General features: G+C 41.7%; 2 protein-coding genes across 4 annotated transcripts in view; both read right to left on the reverse strand.

The window, feature by feature from the left end:
* Positions 1-768, reverse strand: part of arhgap36 (Rho GTPase activating protein 36) — a 79,643-nt gene extending 78,875 nt beyond the window's left edge. For both annotated transcript variants that reach the window (XM_044341364.1, XM_044341363.1), the window contains exon 1: positions 497-768. In XM_044341364.1, the coding sequence (XP_044197299.1) occupies positions 497-595 (99 nt within the window). In that variant the 5' untranslated portion in view covers positions 596-768. The remainder of the gene's footprint in view (positions 1-496) is intronic.
* Positions 769-5,442: 4,674 nt separating this feature from the next.
* Positions 5,443-19,583, reverse strand: part of nhsl2 (NHS-like 2) — a 164,487-nt gene continuing 150,346 nt past the window's right edge. The window contains exons 5-11 of one of the 2 annotated variants that reach the window (XR_006399978.1): positions 18,415-18,600; positions 15,683-16,817; positions 14,316-15,492; positions 13,925-14,234; positions 12,766-12,883; positions 6,258-12,126; positions 5,443-6,191 (exon numbers count right to left, since the gene is read on the reverse strand). Coding sequence is in view for 1 of the 2 variants with exons in the window: in XM_044340744.1 (XP_044196679.1) it covers positions 11,787-12,126; positions 12,766-12,883; positions 13,925-14,234; positions 14,316-15,492; positions 15,683-16,817; positions 18,415-18,600 (3,266 nt within the window). In the remaining variant the exon portion in view is untranslated. Of the gene's footprint in view, positions 12,127-12,765; positions 12,884-13,924; positions 14,235-14,315; positions 15,493-15,682; positions 16,818-18,414; positions 18,601-19,583 lie in introns of both variants that reach the window. The other variant, XM_044340744.1, reaches the window with a different exon arrangement.

Below are 19,583 nucleotides of genomic sequence, written 5' to 3' on the forward strand. Positions count from 1 at the left end.
TGGGAGCGTTGCTTTAAAGTCCAACTGAGTTTAATGACGGTGCAATAAAAACAAGGATAATAAAAGAACTACAGAGCACATGTGACTGATAAACATGCTGAGTCAGAGACCTTCAATTTATTGGGATCACCAAGTTCCTTAATCTCTTGTTTTATATGTTATGCCACATTAAACTTACACATTTCCACGACTGAAGTGGATTCAAAAAGTGAAATCAACACACTTTGACAAAATTGAGGATCTGCGGTTTCGCTATAAAACATTTTTTATGGAGAAAACAGCATATTTTTATCTTTAATTGTTCGCTTTCCGACTATTATTCAGTCGGAAAGATTCCCAGCCTGTCAGCGAATTCCAGATAAAATAACTGGAGTTGGAAGGGGTTGCATGGCAACAAGAAACACTAAACAAAAAGACATGCACATGCACATGCAAAGACGGAATTGCACACACACAAACACACATACATGCACATGCAGGCCCATGTGTTACCCACCACGTAGTAGAAATGCATGTCTGGTCGCACAGGTCGCTCTCCTATGTACACAGCTCGAGGTCCTGATGTGATCGGCATAGGTCCATCCAGCAGGAGCATTAGTCAGGAGTGAATGTGTGTGAGTGTGTGTGAGTGTGTGTGTGTGTGTGTGTGTGTGTGTGTGAGACTCTTCCTCGCCCTCACAGGTACTCCAAAGTAATCAGGATGTTAAAGAAGGTTTGAAATCTGCAGTTTTCTTCTTCTCTGACTCTTTCTCTTACTTCTGCTGCTTCTTCTCTTTCTAATGTTGCTGCTCTTCTCTCCTCCTTGCTGCACTTGACGTTACTCCTCCCTCCCTCCCTCCCTCCCCACATGACTTCAGTCCCTCGTCCCTCCTTTTTTCTGTTTGGTTCTACTTCCTCTCTTTATTTCCCGCCCTTCCAGTGTAATTTAATCTCCTATTTCTACTTTCTTTTTTTTTTTTCTTTTCCTCTTCCTTGCTTTCCATCTCTTCTTGCCACATGATTCTTTTCTTGTTTGGTGTCATCATCTCCCCTCCATCTTTGTTTTCTAAATATTTGAACTGAGAAAAAAAAAAAATGCTTTAATTAGAAAAGCAGCAGCAGAAGTGTGTCTCTTTCTGTTTCTCGATAACCCTGAGTCGATTACAGATCGCTGTCAGCTCTTCCTGTGTTAGCCGCAGCCACCTCTGTGTGTGTTTGTGTGTGTATCATAGATAACATGGCGTGCTCTCCGCTGTCAGAAACAGGAAGAGTGGAGCTTGGTAGTTTGGCCTTGATGAGCCATCCCCTGTGTGTGTGTGTGTGTTTGTGAGACAAAGAGAGAGCGAGAGAGGGAGGGATGTAATTAAACTCTGGCATTTTATTATGAGGCTGTTAAACTAATCACTCTGTAAAACCAGCTTACACACAAACACACACACACACACACGCACAAACACACACACACACACACATTAACCACCTTTAAAGTGCTGATAGTTCATGACCTTTATTAATATCTTTATGTAAACAGATTTAAATGTTTTCATTACATTATCTGCATTAGATACGAATAAATATCCATTAAAATACAATGTTATCATCAATGTGATGGGTCAACTTATACTTGTTTCCATTTAATCTCATCCTTTGTGTTCAAAATCCATCTAGAAAATAGAAAATTGTCTGTTTTAAGGAGTTTAATCAGAAGCTGCTGTAATAAGAACATTTGTATTAGTCGTCCCTTCTGTTTGTTTATTTACACTCAACTTGCTGTCGGCCAATTTCATTTTTAAAGAGCAACTCAACAGCAGCTGAAAAACTTCTGTCTGCTGCCCTCAAGTGGTTTAAGTTGTCATCACGCAGCGGTGATGTCACGGCGTCTCAATGATGCGTGGGTACGTTGTGACATCACAGTGGGATGTGGTTGCAGGCGCAAAAGAGCAAATTTCCAACCGCATCCAGCATCACTGATGGTGCAAGATTTGCAACTTTCAGTTTTGAATTAAGTTTCTTTTTGCTTGAGATTAAGTTATTTATTTTGTCGGCAGATGAGAAGATGTTTTTTTTTTTTAAATTGCAGAGTCAAATCATATTAAATTTGTTTTAAATCAATTTAGAACCAGACAACAAAGCCATAATTTATCTCAACTAAATGAGGAGAAAAGACCTTTAAGATGACCACTGCACCGAATACAGTCACACTTCTATCAAACGAGTGTGGTGAACAATAACACGTTACTCAAAGCTCAAAAAGCTGTATCACCTGCCCTGCAAGTCCTGTTTTTCCTGGTCCTGCATCCTTTTGAATTTTAGATTTGTTAGAAAGATGATGTAAATGTATGTAAATGTATCTTCATGCCAAAGGGCCCTCTGTGGTTCGTACTTTGCTTTAGTTCTTCATAAATTATACATACAGTAGGTATTTTTAATTTAAATTCTGCATTAAAGCTACAGTTTGCAATGCATAGCAAAGTAGCTAGGTAACTGTAAGGCATTCACTTTGTCAAAGGGGAAACAAAACTGAATGTTTTGGAAAAAAAATCATCCTGGTTTCCCCTTCTAATAATAGTTCTTCTCAGTTTTGAGTCACATGTTGCAGCAGGCGAGCTTGTTTTAAAAAACTGAAAAACAACTGAAATTGTTTAAGCAACCTCAGTTCAAATTGTGATAAAATCATTTCAAAGGAACATATTTAACACTGATGAAGATATATTTGTCTGTACCACCTCAAAACACATTCCTCCATCACGACTGAAAGAAATTTAACAGAGAGAGAAGAGATCAAAGCTGGATTCATCTGATAGTTTCATATGTTTTCATATTTGTGCAAATGGTTGCACTTACGATAAATGGCCACCAGATGGCTCTAGAGCTCAACAAGAAAATAGTGACACGACAGAGAGAGTGTGTGTGTTTGTGTGTGTGTGTGTGTGTATGTGTAGGAAATAGGAAGGAGGCAATTATCTGAGAGGATGTCATTACGGAGATGGAACATGAAACAGTTTGCAGAACCGGCCTTGACGGTACACCTAAATACACACATACACAATCATTTGTACTTGTAGGAACATTGCTATTCTTATGAGGACATTCACTAACATAATGCACCCTTAACCCTAACCTTAATCTAAATCTTAAACTATGATTTAACCTTTAAATAGCCCTTCTAAAGACTGAAATATCCTTCATTCCCAAAAATGTCCTCACAAGTTCAATAACTACTTATAGTCCTCACAAAGATAGCAGTACAAGAACACACACACACACACACACACACAGCCCTGAGAAGAGTGGGCCAGGTAATTACGTGAGTTTGTTTTCTGGAGTGAACACTGACTTGCTGAGCAGCTAATTATGAAAACAGCATCTTCCCCCGGAGCTACAACAGCATGCATATTCTTAATGGAAACACAGATACAACTTAACACTCCCTCCAGGCTGGGAACCTGCACGTTAACTGGTGCTTCTTAATGGAAATCACGCTGCACTGCTCTGGATTTAAAGATTAGGGGAAAATTCCACCTGCATGTTCTCCAAAACAGTAATATTATTATCAATTATTATTATTATTCTTTTATAATTATATATGTAATTTAATTTTTGGTTTCCATTTTCATCAATGCCCAATAAATAATGAACTTCCTGCTTGGACTGGCGTCATAGTCTAGATTATATGTTATAGAGAAAAATAACACCACAACATTGTTTTGTTTTGTTTTTAGCAAACAACATAGAGTTACTATACAACATAAAATCATCCAAATCATTTCACGTTAACAGAATGTTTCTGGTCTCCCTACAATATTGCAAATATTATTGCTTTGCATATCTCCTCAGCTCCATATGACAGCCATAAGGTAACTCTTTAGATGATTCCCTTTCCCAGAAATCTGTCTGTAAACATCTTACACCAGGCTCATGTTCAGCTCCCTCCCAACTGGGGAAAATGGGCAACTGCCACGTGAGCCCCAGTGTGGCTGTGACTGTGAGTTCAGACAGAACTTGAAACGGCTTTTAAACATAGCGTGATAACATACAAAGTCGATTGAAAGATGCAAGTAGATGTGAAGACGTGTCTGTGCAAGTTGAAAATGTTTCAACTTGAGAGAAACATTTGTGTGTCTCCTGGAGCTTTATGAATCTGCTTTATAAATGTACAGAGAAGAGAGGGGAAAGGAGAGAGAGATGGGAGGAAAATAACAGAAAGAACCAGAGTTTCTGGTGAGTTCTGCGTTAAGTTAGAAGCTGAACTGGACGCGTCCGTTGCTAGCTAACATACAGCTGGTTCACTGGGTGTTTGGGGCGAATGAACACAATCAGTTCGGCGGTCAAACTTGCATGAATGATGCAACGCAAAAATTTGTTTCCTGTTCTGTCTGAACACACCTTTTGGTAATACAGTATCCACTACTAAAGCACAATATAAACTGAAACGATAGGGACCTTAAGGCAACATCTGCATTACTACCAATAATCCTGAGGCCCTGTCTTATAAAGGGCCCCCCAAGTAACAATCTAGGTTGAAGACCTTTATTATTTTTACTTTATATCATCCTTGGATGGCAAATATTCCCAAAAATGACCCAAAAATGTGATTAAAAAAACAACGTTACCAAAAAAACAATGAATACATACAATGCACAGGGGGGTCAATAGGGGCCCCATAGTGGGTTAATCAGACCCTGACTGGGCAATAGAAGAATCAGTTCTGCTTTTCTACAGTTCTTTAAACTGATAACATGGATGTATTTTTATATAAATATCCAACAAAGATAATATTTGGGGAAAACAGCAGGATTTTTCAAACTTGTCCAAAGGGAAATTCAAGATTTCATTTCTAATGGAAAGCAAATAAGACACTGAAGCTGTTTCTTGTCAAGTAGGAACAAAGATAGACATATTTCTTTCATAAAACAACTTCTGTTATACAAATGTGCACTGTACTGTACTTTCAAGACTAAATGGCCTAAAGAAGTAAATAATGATGAAAGTTTGTATCAAGAGGTTTTAGTTGGCATCTCATACTTCACTGTAGACATGAACACCCAATTAACAAAAGCATTGTTGTCTCTCTGGGGGAACTCATTAACACTAATTCAGAAAGTAACCTTGAAGACTTGTAGGGCAGACAGCATCAACAACACATAGTAAGCAAACAAACAAACCGTTTTTTTTTTTGTTTTTTTTTAAGCAAGAAAAATAATTTATTTATAATGATATAATAATTTCATCACATTGGCATTGCTTGGCTGCAGAGAGAAGCGTTTATGTGTTTGACACTACCTCGCAGCTACAGATCACACCATTGGATGGGGCAGGGAAACAGAGGCTATTCAATACATACATGTACATGGAATATTCCTTTAAATATGTCTTTTTCAATGAGGAATAACAAAAATAGAATAATTCCAATAACTCTGTCTGTCTCTCTTTCTCTATATTTTTCTATGTCTCATCTCTGTGTTTTTATAAGCTGCCTGTACAGCCCCCAAAACTGGGGTTTAAATTGGGCTAAGGGAGGGGGGGGGTTGGGGGGTGTTTGCTTCACTTTGCTTGGAGCAGCACAGGGAGGGGGGGGTGGGGTTTACCACCATAGGACATCAGTTTTTGTGATGTGCAGCATGCCAACGTACCCCTGAAATGTCCAAACATAGTAAACCTCACCCCTCTGGCACTCCTCAAACAAATACTAGATACTCTTTGGCCCAAATTTGCAGCCACTATCTCTCTTTCTCTGTCGCTTTTTTTTCTCCACCCTCTTTCACTCTCTCGTAAAGCCGAACCGCGCTTACATCTTCAAAAATTTATTCTCAATTAAGTGTTTAAGGGGATGTATCATTCACATTTCCAGGTCTATATCTTTATTCTGAGGCTCTACTGTAATATCATTGCGTGATTTAGAGATAAATCTTATCTCATACCGGCTCTTTATGCAGCCCCTCAGTTCAGCCTCTGTCTGAAACCGTTTTAACTCCTGTCTCTCTTTAAGTCGTTTTCCATACATTCACCTCAACTTTGACTATATTTAGCATAGACATCTAACATCATAACAGTATAAAAGTAACAGAAAATCACAAAAAGCATGTTATGTCCCCTTTAACAGTTAGATCTGTGGATTACCATGGGGAGGTCATTGGTATGGTTAAAATTGGGATTAAGATACTATTTCTCAGTTTTTCAAATGCAACTTTTTGGTGCTTTGAGGTGAATACCTTAGTACTTTGGTGAGCTACAGCCAAAATATCCCAAATATTTAGCTCAGGTCCTGAAAATGAGACCCAAACCCAGCCTGTACACATGTCTTTAACACCCAACCCTACTGGATCTGACAGGCACTTCCAAATTTAAGACCTGAACCCAACACGAAGTCAAAGCTTGATTTTTGCCCTATTTAATCCACTACCTCACCAGGCTAATGCATCACATTGACTACCAAATCAAACCCAAAGCTTTAGGCAGTAAAACCCCAGTATGACCCAAATCCTGGTACTTTGTTGGGACCCACTGGGTTTGAGTTGGGAAGCAGAACCATGAACCGTTGCTCTACATGTCCAGTAATAGTGAAAACCCTGAATAATACTCACATATACATAATCATTAATTTGGCATGCAGGTAGTTGTATAGTGGTAAAATATAATGTGTTGGTATTGAACTTTTTAAAAGTGCTCCTGTGATGGTTTTACTAAATGTGGACCGTTGCATTTACTGTAAAGCTTTGTCCCTGTTGTGGTATATTTCTCTGTTAAAATAACAGTTTTGACTTATATAGTAGCTGTTTTTCATATATTAAATTTGGGCTTCTTTGCAAATACTGAGATTACTTCTGGTCAAATTTGTTTTGGAGTCATAAGTCTCTTAATGCAATCTGAGGGGACATTTATCCATATTCAGATAAACTGTGATCTTTCTGTTGGCTTTAGAGAAAACACTCATCGCCTTAAATCAGAATCTCCAACTTAACTTTTTCGACACAGCTTTTATTTACGTCTCTTAGCAACAAGTCGCTATTCAGCAGTTCCTTATCTGCAGCGACAGGCTGTAAAATGTAACCAAATTAATTAACGAGCGATTGCAGCGCTCCATCTTTTCTCGCTTTCCCATACCTTTTTTTTTTTATCACTTTGTAGGTGAAGCAAAAGAGAGAGTGAGAGAGAGAGAGGGAAAAGCTTTTAACATGATTACTCCTCTGAGTCACACGACAGCTGAGAAAAGGGGAAGAGAGGAGGTGAAGGGAAAAGATGATGGAATATGTATAAATTTCAGCATGGTAATCCCCATATTCAGCAGAATCAAACCTCCTCTCTGCACTCTCATTTCCCCTCCTTCCTCTCTTCCCTTCTTGTCCTCCAAAAGAAGGGATAATATACTAAATATTCAATATATTCCTCTTGTCAGCTCTTTTATATGTTCACACTTTGTAGAAATGTCATTTTCAATATAATATGTTGTCAACATATTTTAGAGATTAATAATTTAGCTCCACAGGAATTTCTAGGAGGCAGAACTGCTCTGTAAGCAGAGATAGTCTCATTTGTTGGTTAATAATAGTCTCATTTTTTTGTAGTGTATGGGAAGATTTGAGGGATCAACCAAATACACTGAGGGTCAGCATTTTGTTCCCTTTGTAAATATGTTTTTTTTGTCAGTTATCTTTCAGTATAACTAAAAATTAGCAAAAATTCGGCAGCAAGTTGGCAGTAATGTCGCAGTAGTTTCTTTAACCCAACCTGTGAGATTATTTCTGCCTCTGTAGCAACTCTACCTCTGAGAAATATCTGTAAAAAATAAATGTTCTTATCAATAAGAAATGATTTGTATCCCTACACACGGGATAGCACCCTATTTACCAGTGTACCCATATGTTTTTTTTTTTTGTTTGTTTGTACCTCTCTCTTCACTATCAAGTCACTGTCAAACCAAATGTGCCATGTCGAAGATACCCGCCATCTGTCTTTGCAGGAACAAGGAAAACAACACGGTGATTTCTTGATCCTGAACACACGCTGAAAGTGAAACACAGTCTCTGACAGCCCACCCTTTTACACACTCTTTTAGATGCAAGCGTGTGTCACACCTACACACCACACATCACTTTATAACAAGAAAGGCAATGGTTCCTGTCATTATTGTGCTGAAAAACAACACGTCCTTTCTGCCCTAACAGTGTACTCATATCTCTATTCTCTGTTCCTACTCTGTTACCATATTTTGAACAAAATATGTGGGTTTAGTTCAAATCATATTTTGTAAGATTTCCCTCCATCATTTATATGATCTCAGATGAGTCATTGCTGGACACATGTTGCTGCTCTGCTGCTTCCAGTCCAGCCATGTCAGATCTGTGATTTGCTATCTGGGGGGATATTGCTCTAAAATATAACTTCACCGCTGTTTTCTGCAGATTTGGGCAGATATTTGTTCGGTAAAGAATCAAAATATCAGTTTTCCTCGCAGGTCAGATACAGATTAAACATATATGTTCTTTTGGCTAGATTTAGAAAAGGTCGTGTTTGTGTGTGAACCACCAAGGCAGCTGAAATTATAAAAAAAAAAAAAAAAAGAAATAAAATCAAATAAAAAACACAGTAGGCGCTGCAGCAACACGCCCCAAAATTCAGTATACAAGGCAAACAAACACAGAGTTTTATAGGTTTATCTTTTTTCATTCACTAAATATTTAAAACAAGCGTCACTTGACTAGTCATCATAAATGGTGATAATTTATGCATTTTTAATTCTTCATCTTTTTTTTTTTCAGGATGATGGAATACCTGAAGGACTGTCGTAAGGAAGAGAGAGATGTGTGTGTGACCAAGTTTTTTTCTTTTTACTCTCACGTTCTTATGTGTGGTTCCTCCTTTTCCGTCCACTAGGGGGAGCTCTGACACAATAGCACCGATGGGTTAGTTTGCCGATTAGGAGTCAAGAGATGAAAGGCCCCCCTCCTCCCTCCACACGGTCTATCCAAGCAGGGGATAAGTCAGGTGTTGGAGCTGAACCACTGCTAATCCAGAATTATCAGACTGTCCACACAGGGATTCAGAACTGAGGGTTGGTCCAGGGTCAAAGACCACAGGGTGTTTCAGAGTCCAAAATTCAAAGTCCTTTATGCAAAACCACATTCAAACCCTGCCTGTTTCCGTGTTTGTGCACAGATCCTACCCATTCATTCATTCACACACCCATCCATGTTAATTCCATGTTACATGGAAACACAAAAGAAAGCTAAAGTATAAAAACTCAGAGAGCAAGAAAAGAGAGAAGGCAGAAGATAAGTGTCAAGAGAAGGATGTTTTTTCTTTTTCTTTTTTTTTTGCGCTTTCAAACTAAGCACAGCATCTATTTTCTTAACAGTCATTCATTGACATTCATCCGGTGTCGTGTCGTCTGACTGCCGAGCTCAGATGCATAGACTGAATGCAGAGAGAGGTGGAGAGGAGGAAGAGAGAAAGAAAGACAGGGGAAGGTTAGCGGAAAAATGGGGGAGGGTCAGGGAGAGAGGAGAGGATGGAGAGAAGGTTAAAAGAGGAAGGGAGGAGGGCAAATAGAGAGGCGGTGCTACGTGCAAAATCGGAGAGAGGTTGCAGTGTATAGAAAAGAAAAAAAAAGACAGTGTGTGCTATGTGCCAGAGGAGAGGATAGAGAAAGGCGGAAAGAGAATAAAAGAGAATGATGCTATATGCAGAGAGACAGATGGAGAGAGTGCTCCGGCAGTTGATGGAAAAAAAAAAAAGGAGGAGAGGGACGAGCGGTACCTCCCCTCTTGGGAGAGAGACGGAGTGTGAAAACGTGCACGGAGGAGGGCGAGACAAACGGAAACTACTTGGCCCTGTAACGTCCCTCTGCACAGGATTATGATGTCACAAGACACCCTCGTTCCAGAATCCGCCGGGTTCTGGAACTGTTTCGCATGCTCGCTTGCTTCCAGAATACTCTCGATTTAGGAATCCTGGTTCTAGAATCTCCTTTCGTGGGTTCCGTGACTTGAATCCTACAGCATTCCCAAGAAAGGAAGGGATGAAGGATGAAGGTTGATGATGCACACATAAACACACACACACACACACACACACACACACACACACACAGACATGTGCGAGTCCGAGCATGCACACGCAGCGAAGTGTGAAGCGCACACAAACACTAAAACAGACGCACAAAACACTACATGTATTCTCCCTCTCTTTCTTCTCCCATTCAGTTCCTGGCACTTCCCTCTACATGCACACACACACACATACACGTACATGAACACACACACACACACACACACACACACACACTGCTAGGTCCCCTCTGGCCTGTTTGTAGTTTTTAACAGTCCTTTGGTCCTGTCACCAGAGCCCAAAACGAATAAAAACCCTGTTTAATAACCAGGCCTGCTTCATACTCTCCGTACAGAAACTCCACAGGCGTGATTTCATCTGCACACACACTCATATGAATACACACACACACACACGCTTGTGTAGATAGGTCTCTCTTCTGCTTGTCCTCCATGACATCACTCCTTAGTCTTTGTGTGTGTGTTCCCTCCATCGTGTGGGCAGTTTGTTGTCCAAGCTGCTTGCTGATATCTGTACACTGTCTATTTTTTTGTCTTCGTAAATGAATATTGGTTGATAGATGCATTACATTTATCTTTGTACATGATACATACAGCACAGTCCAATTAAACATGTGTATGGCCATCTAGCATGTGTAAGAAAAAAAAAAATATATAAGCAAAAATAAAATAATAAAAATAATAAGGACGGACACCAGTCGAGTGTCTCAAGAAAACTGAGCGACGCAAAGGCTGCGCCGTGTAAACGACCTCCGACGCCAAAAAAAAAAAAAAAAAGAGAAAAGTGCTTGCGTTCCAAAATGTCGTCCGCTTGCTGGGTGCCTCTGTGGAATGTATTTGTGAAGGTTCATGTTCATAGCATGAGCAACGAAATCTGTGACATGCTCATGCCTGATCTTTGGTGGCAAAAAGCCCCCATGTGGTTTCTCTTTGTAAATCCTGCGCTTCATCCGAATGTTGTCTTTTGAAAACGACACCGCTGCTGCCTGCTATGGTATAGCATTTACCATAGAGCCACAATGTCCAAGGTTTTAGGCATATTGGCTTTCTCAAATGCCTCATCACACCGTTAAAAATGTACCCTTCAATTCATATGGGTCTACAGGTGTCGGTGCTGTAGTGCTACTGGTTGGAGGGTTTTGGTTGAATCGTAGAGGAATCATTTGAAACTCTCACATCTTCTGTGTTTTATTCCATTTATTTCTTGGATTCATTTGATTACTGATCCTCTGTGGTATAGATCTGTACCACAGAGGATGTCGTCATTAGGGCCTCTTCTTGTTGTTGTCATCTAGATGTAGCCAGGAGTAGATATCCACTGTATATCCTCGTATTCCCAGCATCTGCACATCCCTTTTCTTTCACCCATCCGGCCTCCACACTGAACAAATCCCCAACAAGGAAAACACGGTGCAGTGTTTAAGCATGACCTCAAAACCTCCACCTTTCATTGAAAATATAGTGAGAACAAACTTGGCTCTCCACAGATTTTCTTGCTTTCCTAGAGGGACCGGTTTGACAGGGAACAATAACGCTCCAACCATGGGAGGGACCATTTTGTCCAAAAAATGTGCTCCAATATGATTGGACAGTGCAAATGGTCAATCAGTAGTTGGAGCGATCCAGTTGGACATGTTTGTCAGAAGGCCCCGTCTCCAGTGGGTGGCAGATTGTAGAATTGGTTGGTAGCTTTGTCAACAACAAACAGACCTGGTTAGCCTCCTTTTACAATACGTCAGTTCATTGATCATTGGGTTTGCCGTTGCCGGATGCCGCCTCTCCTCCCTCGGCGGTCGTCGACGTGGTGGTTGAAAACTCTGTGACACGTCGTGCCAGAGGGTTTGTGCTTTTGAGAAGTTCCATGGCAGAGACCCTGGCCCCTCCGCTGGAAGACTTACTGCCTTTCTTCTGAAGCAGGGCCATGAAGTTCTCATTGCGGGAGCTCGACCTCTGGCTGCTGCCCAAGGTGAGATTTCGGAGGTCGCCACCACTGGTGCTGTGCTTCACTGGGGACACCAGGCTCTGGCGGCTACCAAAGGAGTCCGACGGCTCCTTGCGACCAAGAACCTTCCGTTTGGACCTGGTCGAAGACAAGAAAAGACAAAAAAAGATTAGTAAATGTGGAAGGTGGAAAGATTTAAAAAAAAACATTAAAAAAACATTTATATTCCCCAATTTGCTCCTCCTTTCACAGAATAAAAAACTAAAACGTGTAACTGCAGAGGGGACTCCATCCTTTCTTGTAGGAGATGAAAACACTTTTCCCCTCCTCACCCTTTCTTCTCTACCTTTCAAGCTATTTTCAGCATCATGGAAGGTAAAATCACGAACACTTGTTGCTTAGAGACTAGCTTTCTTGTGATTCTGCGTGTGCTTGGATCCATATGTGTGTGGGAAAAAAAGGACAAAATAAGAGCCGCTGGTCGTGCAGTAACCCACTGTACATGTAGCCGTTGCTAGGGAACCTTATGCTCTGTCCGCCTCACACCTTTTCAAAAAGACAATGTGCCTTTCGTCACACACTCTGGGTTATAATAAGCTGGCAGGCAAGCCTTGTATTTGCTGAGACCATTTGGGCTGTGAGAATAAGTTTTTACCGTCACAACAGACAATTTTATCCGTTCCAAAGGCCTTTTGAGGAAATGTAACTGCAGTAATATAATAGATCTGTCTGTATGTCTGAAATATGAATTGGATATATGCTTGTGTGGGGTCATACCTGTGTATAATAGTGAACAGGTCCTCAGTGGTGTGTGTTGTAGGCGTGGTGGCCAACAAGTCATCATCTGTTTCCTCAGCGATGTGGAGTACCATCTTCTCACTAGCTGATGAGTCATCTGAAAAAGACATTATATCTCTAAATGCCTGCTGGCTTTGCTGTATTGTCATCTTACCCATGCCAATATTCATAATACATGAGAATGTATTATGAATAATGCAATTAAGCTAAATTTGATTCGGTTATATACAGAATCAGCTAATAATCAGATAATGATGACACATGTCATCTTCAGTGTTACAAACAGTATGAGCCACTGTGTGTTTTGATTTGGTCCAATTTTAGCACAATTGGGCTTGATTTGCTTCAAACCATGAGAAATCTCCTCTGGCAGAATCAGGAGGTTGTGCATCAAAAACGGCAGGGAAGGACCGTAATCAAATGTAGCAGCTCTGACAGGCTATCATTATACGCTAGCATATAAAATGATTTTAAAAAAGCTTAATAGTTCCAAAGCTTCTGCCAAACTTTGACTACGATCAAATGACTTTAGACGGAGTATATTTTATTAACATAGCAGCAAAAACAACACTCAGAATGGGTTTTCTTTCTGGATCTCACTGTACATGGCTTCTAAATACACAACCATGCTTTGAAAATGATCACTAATGTGTATTGTTTAGCTACTATATCGTAGACAGACACACTGCAACACTACAAAATGGCATCAAAATGAACCAAGTCTGCTAGCTAGCAGTATTGGTTTTAGTTTCTATGGACATTTTGATCCTTTTATTTAACAGTGAAATTGGGTTTTCATTGAAATCCAATGAAACTGTTCCAAGCTGCTGCAGCTGCTGTCCAAGCCACAAACATTTCAAAATGACCTTTCAAGCCTGCAAGAGTAAGTACATGATTCTCAAAACATAGATTTTCATCTGGGTATTCCTCTTAAATTATTCTTAAGCTTTTTTAATGTCTTTTAAATTGGTAAGGTTGGCGTTACAGTGAAATTGTATGGACTTTGGTTAAACGTTTTTCTGTTTCAAGAGACAAAATGCTTACAAAAGGCAAATCATGTCTGATGCAAACAAAGAATCCGACTTAATCTCAACACACCATGTGACCCTATTCTGTACAAATCTCTGAAAGAACACACCTGCCCCGATCCCAGTGCTGGTCATCTTCTCTTCCAGCTCTGTGAGGGAGGAATCCTGGAGAGATGACTGAAGTGATGACTCTTTTGAACTGTCTTCATCTGTTCCAAAATGATTCTCATCTTGCTCTGGCATTTCAGGGACATTGGGAGTAGTAGGAATATCTTCCGGTGGGAAAGCTCCTACAGGAGACCGAAGTCCAACAGGGCTGTCGGTCTGCGGTGTCTGGCGGTCTGTGCTGCCGTTTGTTGAGGAATGGACTGATGAGGGAAGAAGCAAGACGTTCGGCTTCTTGGGGACTGGGGGTGGAACCTGAAAGGAATAAGTTTTTTTTAGTATCAGTATCAGTATCACCCTCAATATCAAGCACTTTTTGGGCAACGTCTTCCTTACCTTGGGTTTCTTTTTGTCTGACAGCTCTGCCAGACAGGAGATTGTCATCCTTGAGGGGAGTGTCTTGCTCTTGTCTTGGAGCTCTGGGACCTCCTGGTTACTGCAGGGAGAGGGGAGTGAGCCTCCATCTGCAGGTCCAAGCTCGATCTCTGGGTCAGCATCAAACTCAGGCTCCAACACTGGGTCTTCCAGGAGAGGCTGGGGGTCTGGGAGAGGAGGGAGATCGAAGAGGGACTGGGGGTGGGGGAGGAACTGATGATCATAGGAAGTTTGTGGGGTGATAGTCGAATTTAAATCCGGGGGCACTGAGGGACTTGTAGGAGTTTGTGGCAGAGGCTTTTTGGGTTTGGGTTTTTTCATGACTTTGTAAATGTTACCCAGGGGCACTGGCCGTTCTGTAGGTGAGGCAGGAGGTGAGTCGAGTGCAAGGGGGGAAGTGGATGAGGGGGAAGGAGACTTCAGGAGGAGATTTAGGGGCCGCTTGGGCAAGGGGGGCTTAACAGCGACAGGTGGCTTGGGTTTTGGTAGAGTGGGTGGTGGGCTGGGGTCCTCGCCTAGGTCTTGGCCATGCTGTTCTTCTTCAATGGTGTCAGATGCCCCATCAGGGCAGTCCTCTAGGTCACCGCGAGAGACAGAGCGAAGCCGAATAGTCTTTAGCTCATTCTGGGTAACCACAGGTAACGCCTGTGAAGAGCTTGGGCTGATTTTTCCAGGTTTTGCCGCTGTGGAGGTGTCAGAATGTCGTCTGCTGGCCTTTTGCTTTGGCTTGATCGACGAAAGCTCCAGATGTGCATTCCCAGGCATTTCAAAGGACAATCTAGACCTCGCAGCAGGGTCCTTGGGTGATGGTAGCGATGATTTTCTTTCTGGGATCTTCGGGCGCATCTTACACCCTGACAATGTCCCCATTGTCCCCACTGTCCCTGGTCCTGCCACATGACTGAGTGGAACAGTTGGGGTTGGAGTCTCTGATTGACTGGAATAACCACTTGACGGGGACATAAGTCCTGGGGGTTTGAAAGGTGAAGAGGCCTTGACATCAGTTTCCATGGAGAGCTGTGAGGGCGATGTAGCTCTGGAGGTGGAGGGTGAGTCAAGCAGCGACTCTGAGCTGCCTCTGACTTTCATACATTCAATCACTGTGGTACCTGTTGCTGTACTGGAGCCTGAAAGAGACCTGGAGAAGAGATGAGAAGAGATAAGAAGAGAAACAAAGAGAAGGGGAGGGAAGAAACGTAATTGCATTTCAAGTTTTTGCATAACAAACCTTCAGAATGCCTAATAAGTTGAATAAGGGCACAATTAGGCATTAAGTAATTCAACAGAGCAAATAAGCCCCAAACAACCAAGTGCAGTTTTTTCCTTACCTGTAGGGGTCATTGTTCTTCCACTCCCCCAGCTGCCAGTGAGTGGGGAAGGTCAGCTCTGTCTCTCCCTCCCTCTCTGGTGCCTGCACCTCCAGGCTTGGAGGTCCATCACTGCCTCCCTGGCCCAGCTCCCCCTCACGAACACTAGGTTTAGAGGAGCAGGACGAGCTGGGTAGGAGGAAATCAGGCTGGAAGTCTGGGAAGTGATCCCTGGGGATGTGCAGGCTCTTTGGCCGGCCATCTCGGTAAAGACTGCCTTCGTGGTGGATCCTCCCCTCGGCTTCTCCGAGGTTCTTCATTAGAGAGACACTCCTCACAGGAGGCGGTGGCTTGCGCTTGGATTTCTTGAGTGAGATGGAGCGTGAGCGCAGGCGCAAGCGGCCTTCTGTGCTGTAGTCTGAAGCTGTGACGGAGATTGTGTCGGTGGTACTCGCACTGTCTTCCGAGCTCCCTCTCGGGTAGAGGAGGGCATAGTTCTCACCCATACCCAGGAAGTGATGATGTTGCTGTTGGTGGTCTGTTATCGGCATAACATTCCCATTCCCTGTGGATGTGATGTCTGGCTGGCCTATTCCACCTTCTGTAAAACAGAAGGAACCAGAATCCGTGGGCGTAGAAAGGGAACGCTCCCGGAACTTGAAGGCGTTCGCCGCTGCTATGGATCGTGCTGACCTCTCCCTTCCTCTCCCTGTCTCCCCATATCCCCCTCCTCCTCCATCTCCTCCTCCGCCTCCTCCTCTCCCTCCATCTGCTGCAGCTCCTTCTGTTTCACTTCGCTTCTCCATCATGGCTGCTGCCAGCGAAATCCCCGGTATGTTATTCCCTCTTCTCCCAGAGTGGTCTGACACGGACATGAATGAACTGGAGTGTGAGCTCACCGACTGTCCTGAGCCCACTAACATCACGCCATCCTGCGTCCCTCCTCCTGCGTTACCGATAATGCTGTGCTGTTTGGGCGGAACTGCCGGACCTTTGTTCATGTTGTAATTGTAAGGCTCGTTCCATGCTCCGGGAGAAAAGGTGGAGCCTTTAGGTCCATTCCAGGAAGGGGAGGGTGTGTTGGAGCACAGTAGCCCAGAGTGGTCCATGGTTCCTGGGTGAAGCTGGTCCGGGGTGCGATGCTCCAAACTGTTATCTGTGTAGGAGAAGGTGGAGGAGGAGAATTAATACAACTTATCTTATCCAAACAAGCTCATGAGACAAAACCCTAGTGAATTCAATTCAACTCTAGGATACTTCAGAAGCAGTTAAGTTCTTTCAATATACTATGTATTCTCTGGTTGCCTACTAACCTACTTCTTTCAGTGTTTATGTGCTTTTTGAAAGGAAAATATCTCATTAACTTACACTTACAGAGAAAAAGTGGTGGATTTTTTAACTGCAAGCATTCACTTTATTTAAAAAACAATGTCCTGGTAATAGATATTCGTCAGGGATTATACAAGGAAAAGGAATATTTCATTTTATTTACTACAAGATGTGACGACTCCTGATCCTGTCTTGACTTATATACACATTTGAATTAATTATATACCTTTCTGACTCGTTTGTGATTGGTTGTTGCAGGCTGTGAATCTAGCATAAAGATGCTGCTTACAGTATTTGTGTGTTTAATACCTGAAAAGCCTGTGACCAAAATATTTTTTCTTTTCATTTTCGTGCTGACAGTTTGCTATGGTTCACAACTTTTTCATTAAATTCCTTTTGTTTCATTGTCCTATGCACATACATACATATAATACAGGTGTGTATTAGATTATGTACTCATTTGGGAACCATAAAAAAGTTTCCACTTTAGTCTGTAGTGAATAAGATTCGATTAAGGTTATAAACTGTTTGGACAAGGTTACAGGCATGGAAATAACAGGATTAGTACAATCTTAAAGTTAAGAATGAGTCTCAATACAAAATGATTTGACATCATTTTTTTTAAATGCAAGGTTTAGATGGTCTGCTTTTTCTCGCCTGTCTGCAATTAAGGCCTTATTCAGGTTAAACTGTTTACAGAAACCCTTCATACCCTACAATTGAGTATCCCTGTTGCAGTGAATAAACCAATTAGGCATGAAAAGATCCTGGCTGCCGGCAACACCGTCCTTCACCGAGCAAAACAGATTACGGCTAACACAGGGGAAAGAAATGATTAACCCAACAATAATCTCTGTGATGTTCTTTGTTAAATTCAAAAAATTTGGTTGCAAAAAAATGAACAATTAAGATGTTTTCCTGCCTCAGTGAGCCCTTTAAAATAGGATTAAACCAAGGACCCAGGTTAATCGCCAAGCTACATTTAAGAGAATTGACACAAAAAGGAAAAAAAAAACAGAAAATGATCCAAAAATGAAATGAAATCTATGATCTTTTCACCTTTGTGTCGCATTAGTAGACACATAAAAAAAGTTAGCTACCTTCTCCCAAACTATCAAATTATGTCAATTTCTCCAAAAAGCCTGTGCAGTAAAATGTGTTTCTGCAGCCAAAAAAGAAAGTTCAAGGTTTCTAATGATGCCAGTAGAGTTTCAGCTGACATTGGGATGAGTTTTTAACGAGTAGAAAAATATCATTTTGAGATGTCCTGTTCTTTTCTTCTTCCTCTTTCTTATATTTGGCTGAAGGCAATGCTCAGTTTATGCGAGCAGTAAGAGAACACAAGGAAAAATCGAAGCAAGGTAAGAGTTTCTTTAGCTAGTGCTTCACTTCATGGTTTCTCCGTCACACACACACACACACACCTGCAGGTAAGGTTGTGTCGAGGTCAGAGTGTGTCTTCCTCAGGGGCAGGTTCTGGTGGGGGGTGTTGGTGATAGGCTCCAGGGAGCGGGGCTGGTGGGGGTAGGGCTCCCCTGGAGAGGGGGATGGGGACGGGGAGTGCTGCAGGAGGTCAACACCGTGGAATTTCCCTCCGCCTCCTACTTCACCTGGAGGAGAAAGACAGGAACAAGAGGGGTCAGTGAGACCAATTTTACTTAACACGCAGTAAATTCAATAAAACACCAAATCCAATCATGTTGTTGACATGGCAATAAAGTATTAGATTATGACTCTTGAGAGATAGAGATGTGTAGAGAAAAATGTAATTCTGTGAGTATCACCTGATTTGATGTCATTTTTAAATGGTTGCAACAAACTCACATCTTTTAAGACAACTATGATTTACTGTTTTAATTTAACTCAACATGTTTACTCAGCTGCTCTCAGTAAAGTTAAAATGTATTTTTAGTGAGAGATCAGCCAAACTAGAACCTGTCAAACATAGTAAAGTAACTGAAAAATACATTGTAAGTCGTGGCTGTGCATTATGGATGAGCACAGTTTCTAAATTTTGCAGCAATGACTGTTAAAAAGGCGTAAGAGCAAAAGCAGACACGAAAGAACACAACATGCAAACAACAGCTGTAGTTGTATGACCCATTTTAATATCTGCATGACATCAATGTGATTGATGATTACTGTGGAATTGGTTACATAAAGCTTTGCTGAAAGCTCAATAAGGAAGATCTTTTCCCTTAATTGTTGATGACCATTAAATTGATGCTTCAACAGCCTTGCTTTCTTTTTTTTTAGTTTCTTTCAATATAAACCCTCACATTTATGTTTTATATTTACTGTCGCCTCGTTTTAATGCGTCATGACTTACAGCAGATGCCGCTGAGAAACCCGCTGTTCTGTTGTACTTCCTGTCCTTCTGATGTCTAGTCTGGGCAGACAGTAATCCAATGAGTCATCGGTGGCAGCAGGTACCTACTTGATTACTTCTATGACATGCGGCACAGTCTCTCACCCATCTGCATAACTCATTCAGGCATCGATTAAACCATCGGGCTTGTTTTATAGCGACAGTCGCATCAGATGCAGTCTACTGGTAAAAATTTATCTCCTACAACCAAAAGGATGCTATTCA

The sequence above is a fragment of the Thunnus albacares genome, chromosome 22 (assembly GCF_914725855.1).
Source record: "Thunnus albacares chromosome 22, fThuAlb1.1, whole genome shotgun sequence".
NCBI classification, from domain to species: domain Eukaryota; kingdom Metazoa; phylum Chordata; class Actinopteri; order Scombriformes; family Scombridae; genus Thunnus; species Thunnus albacares.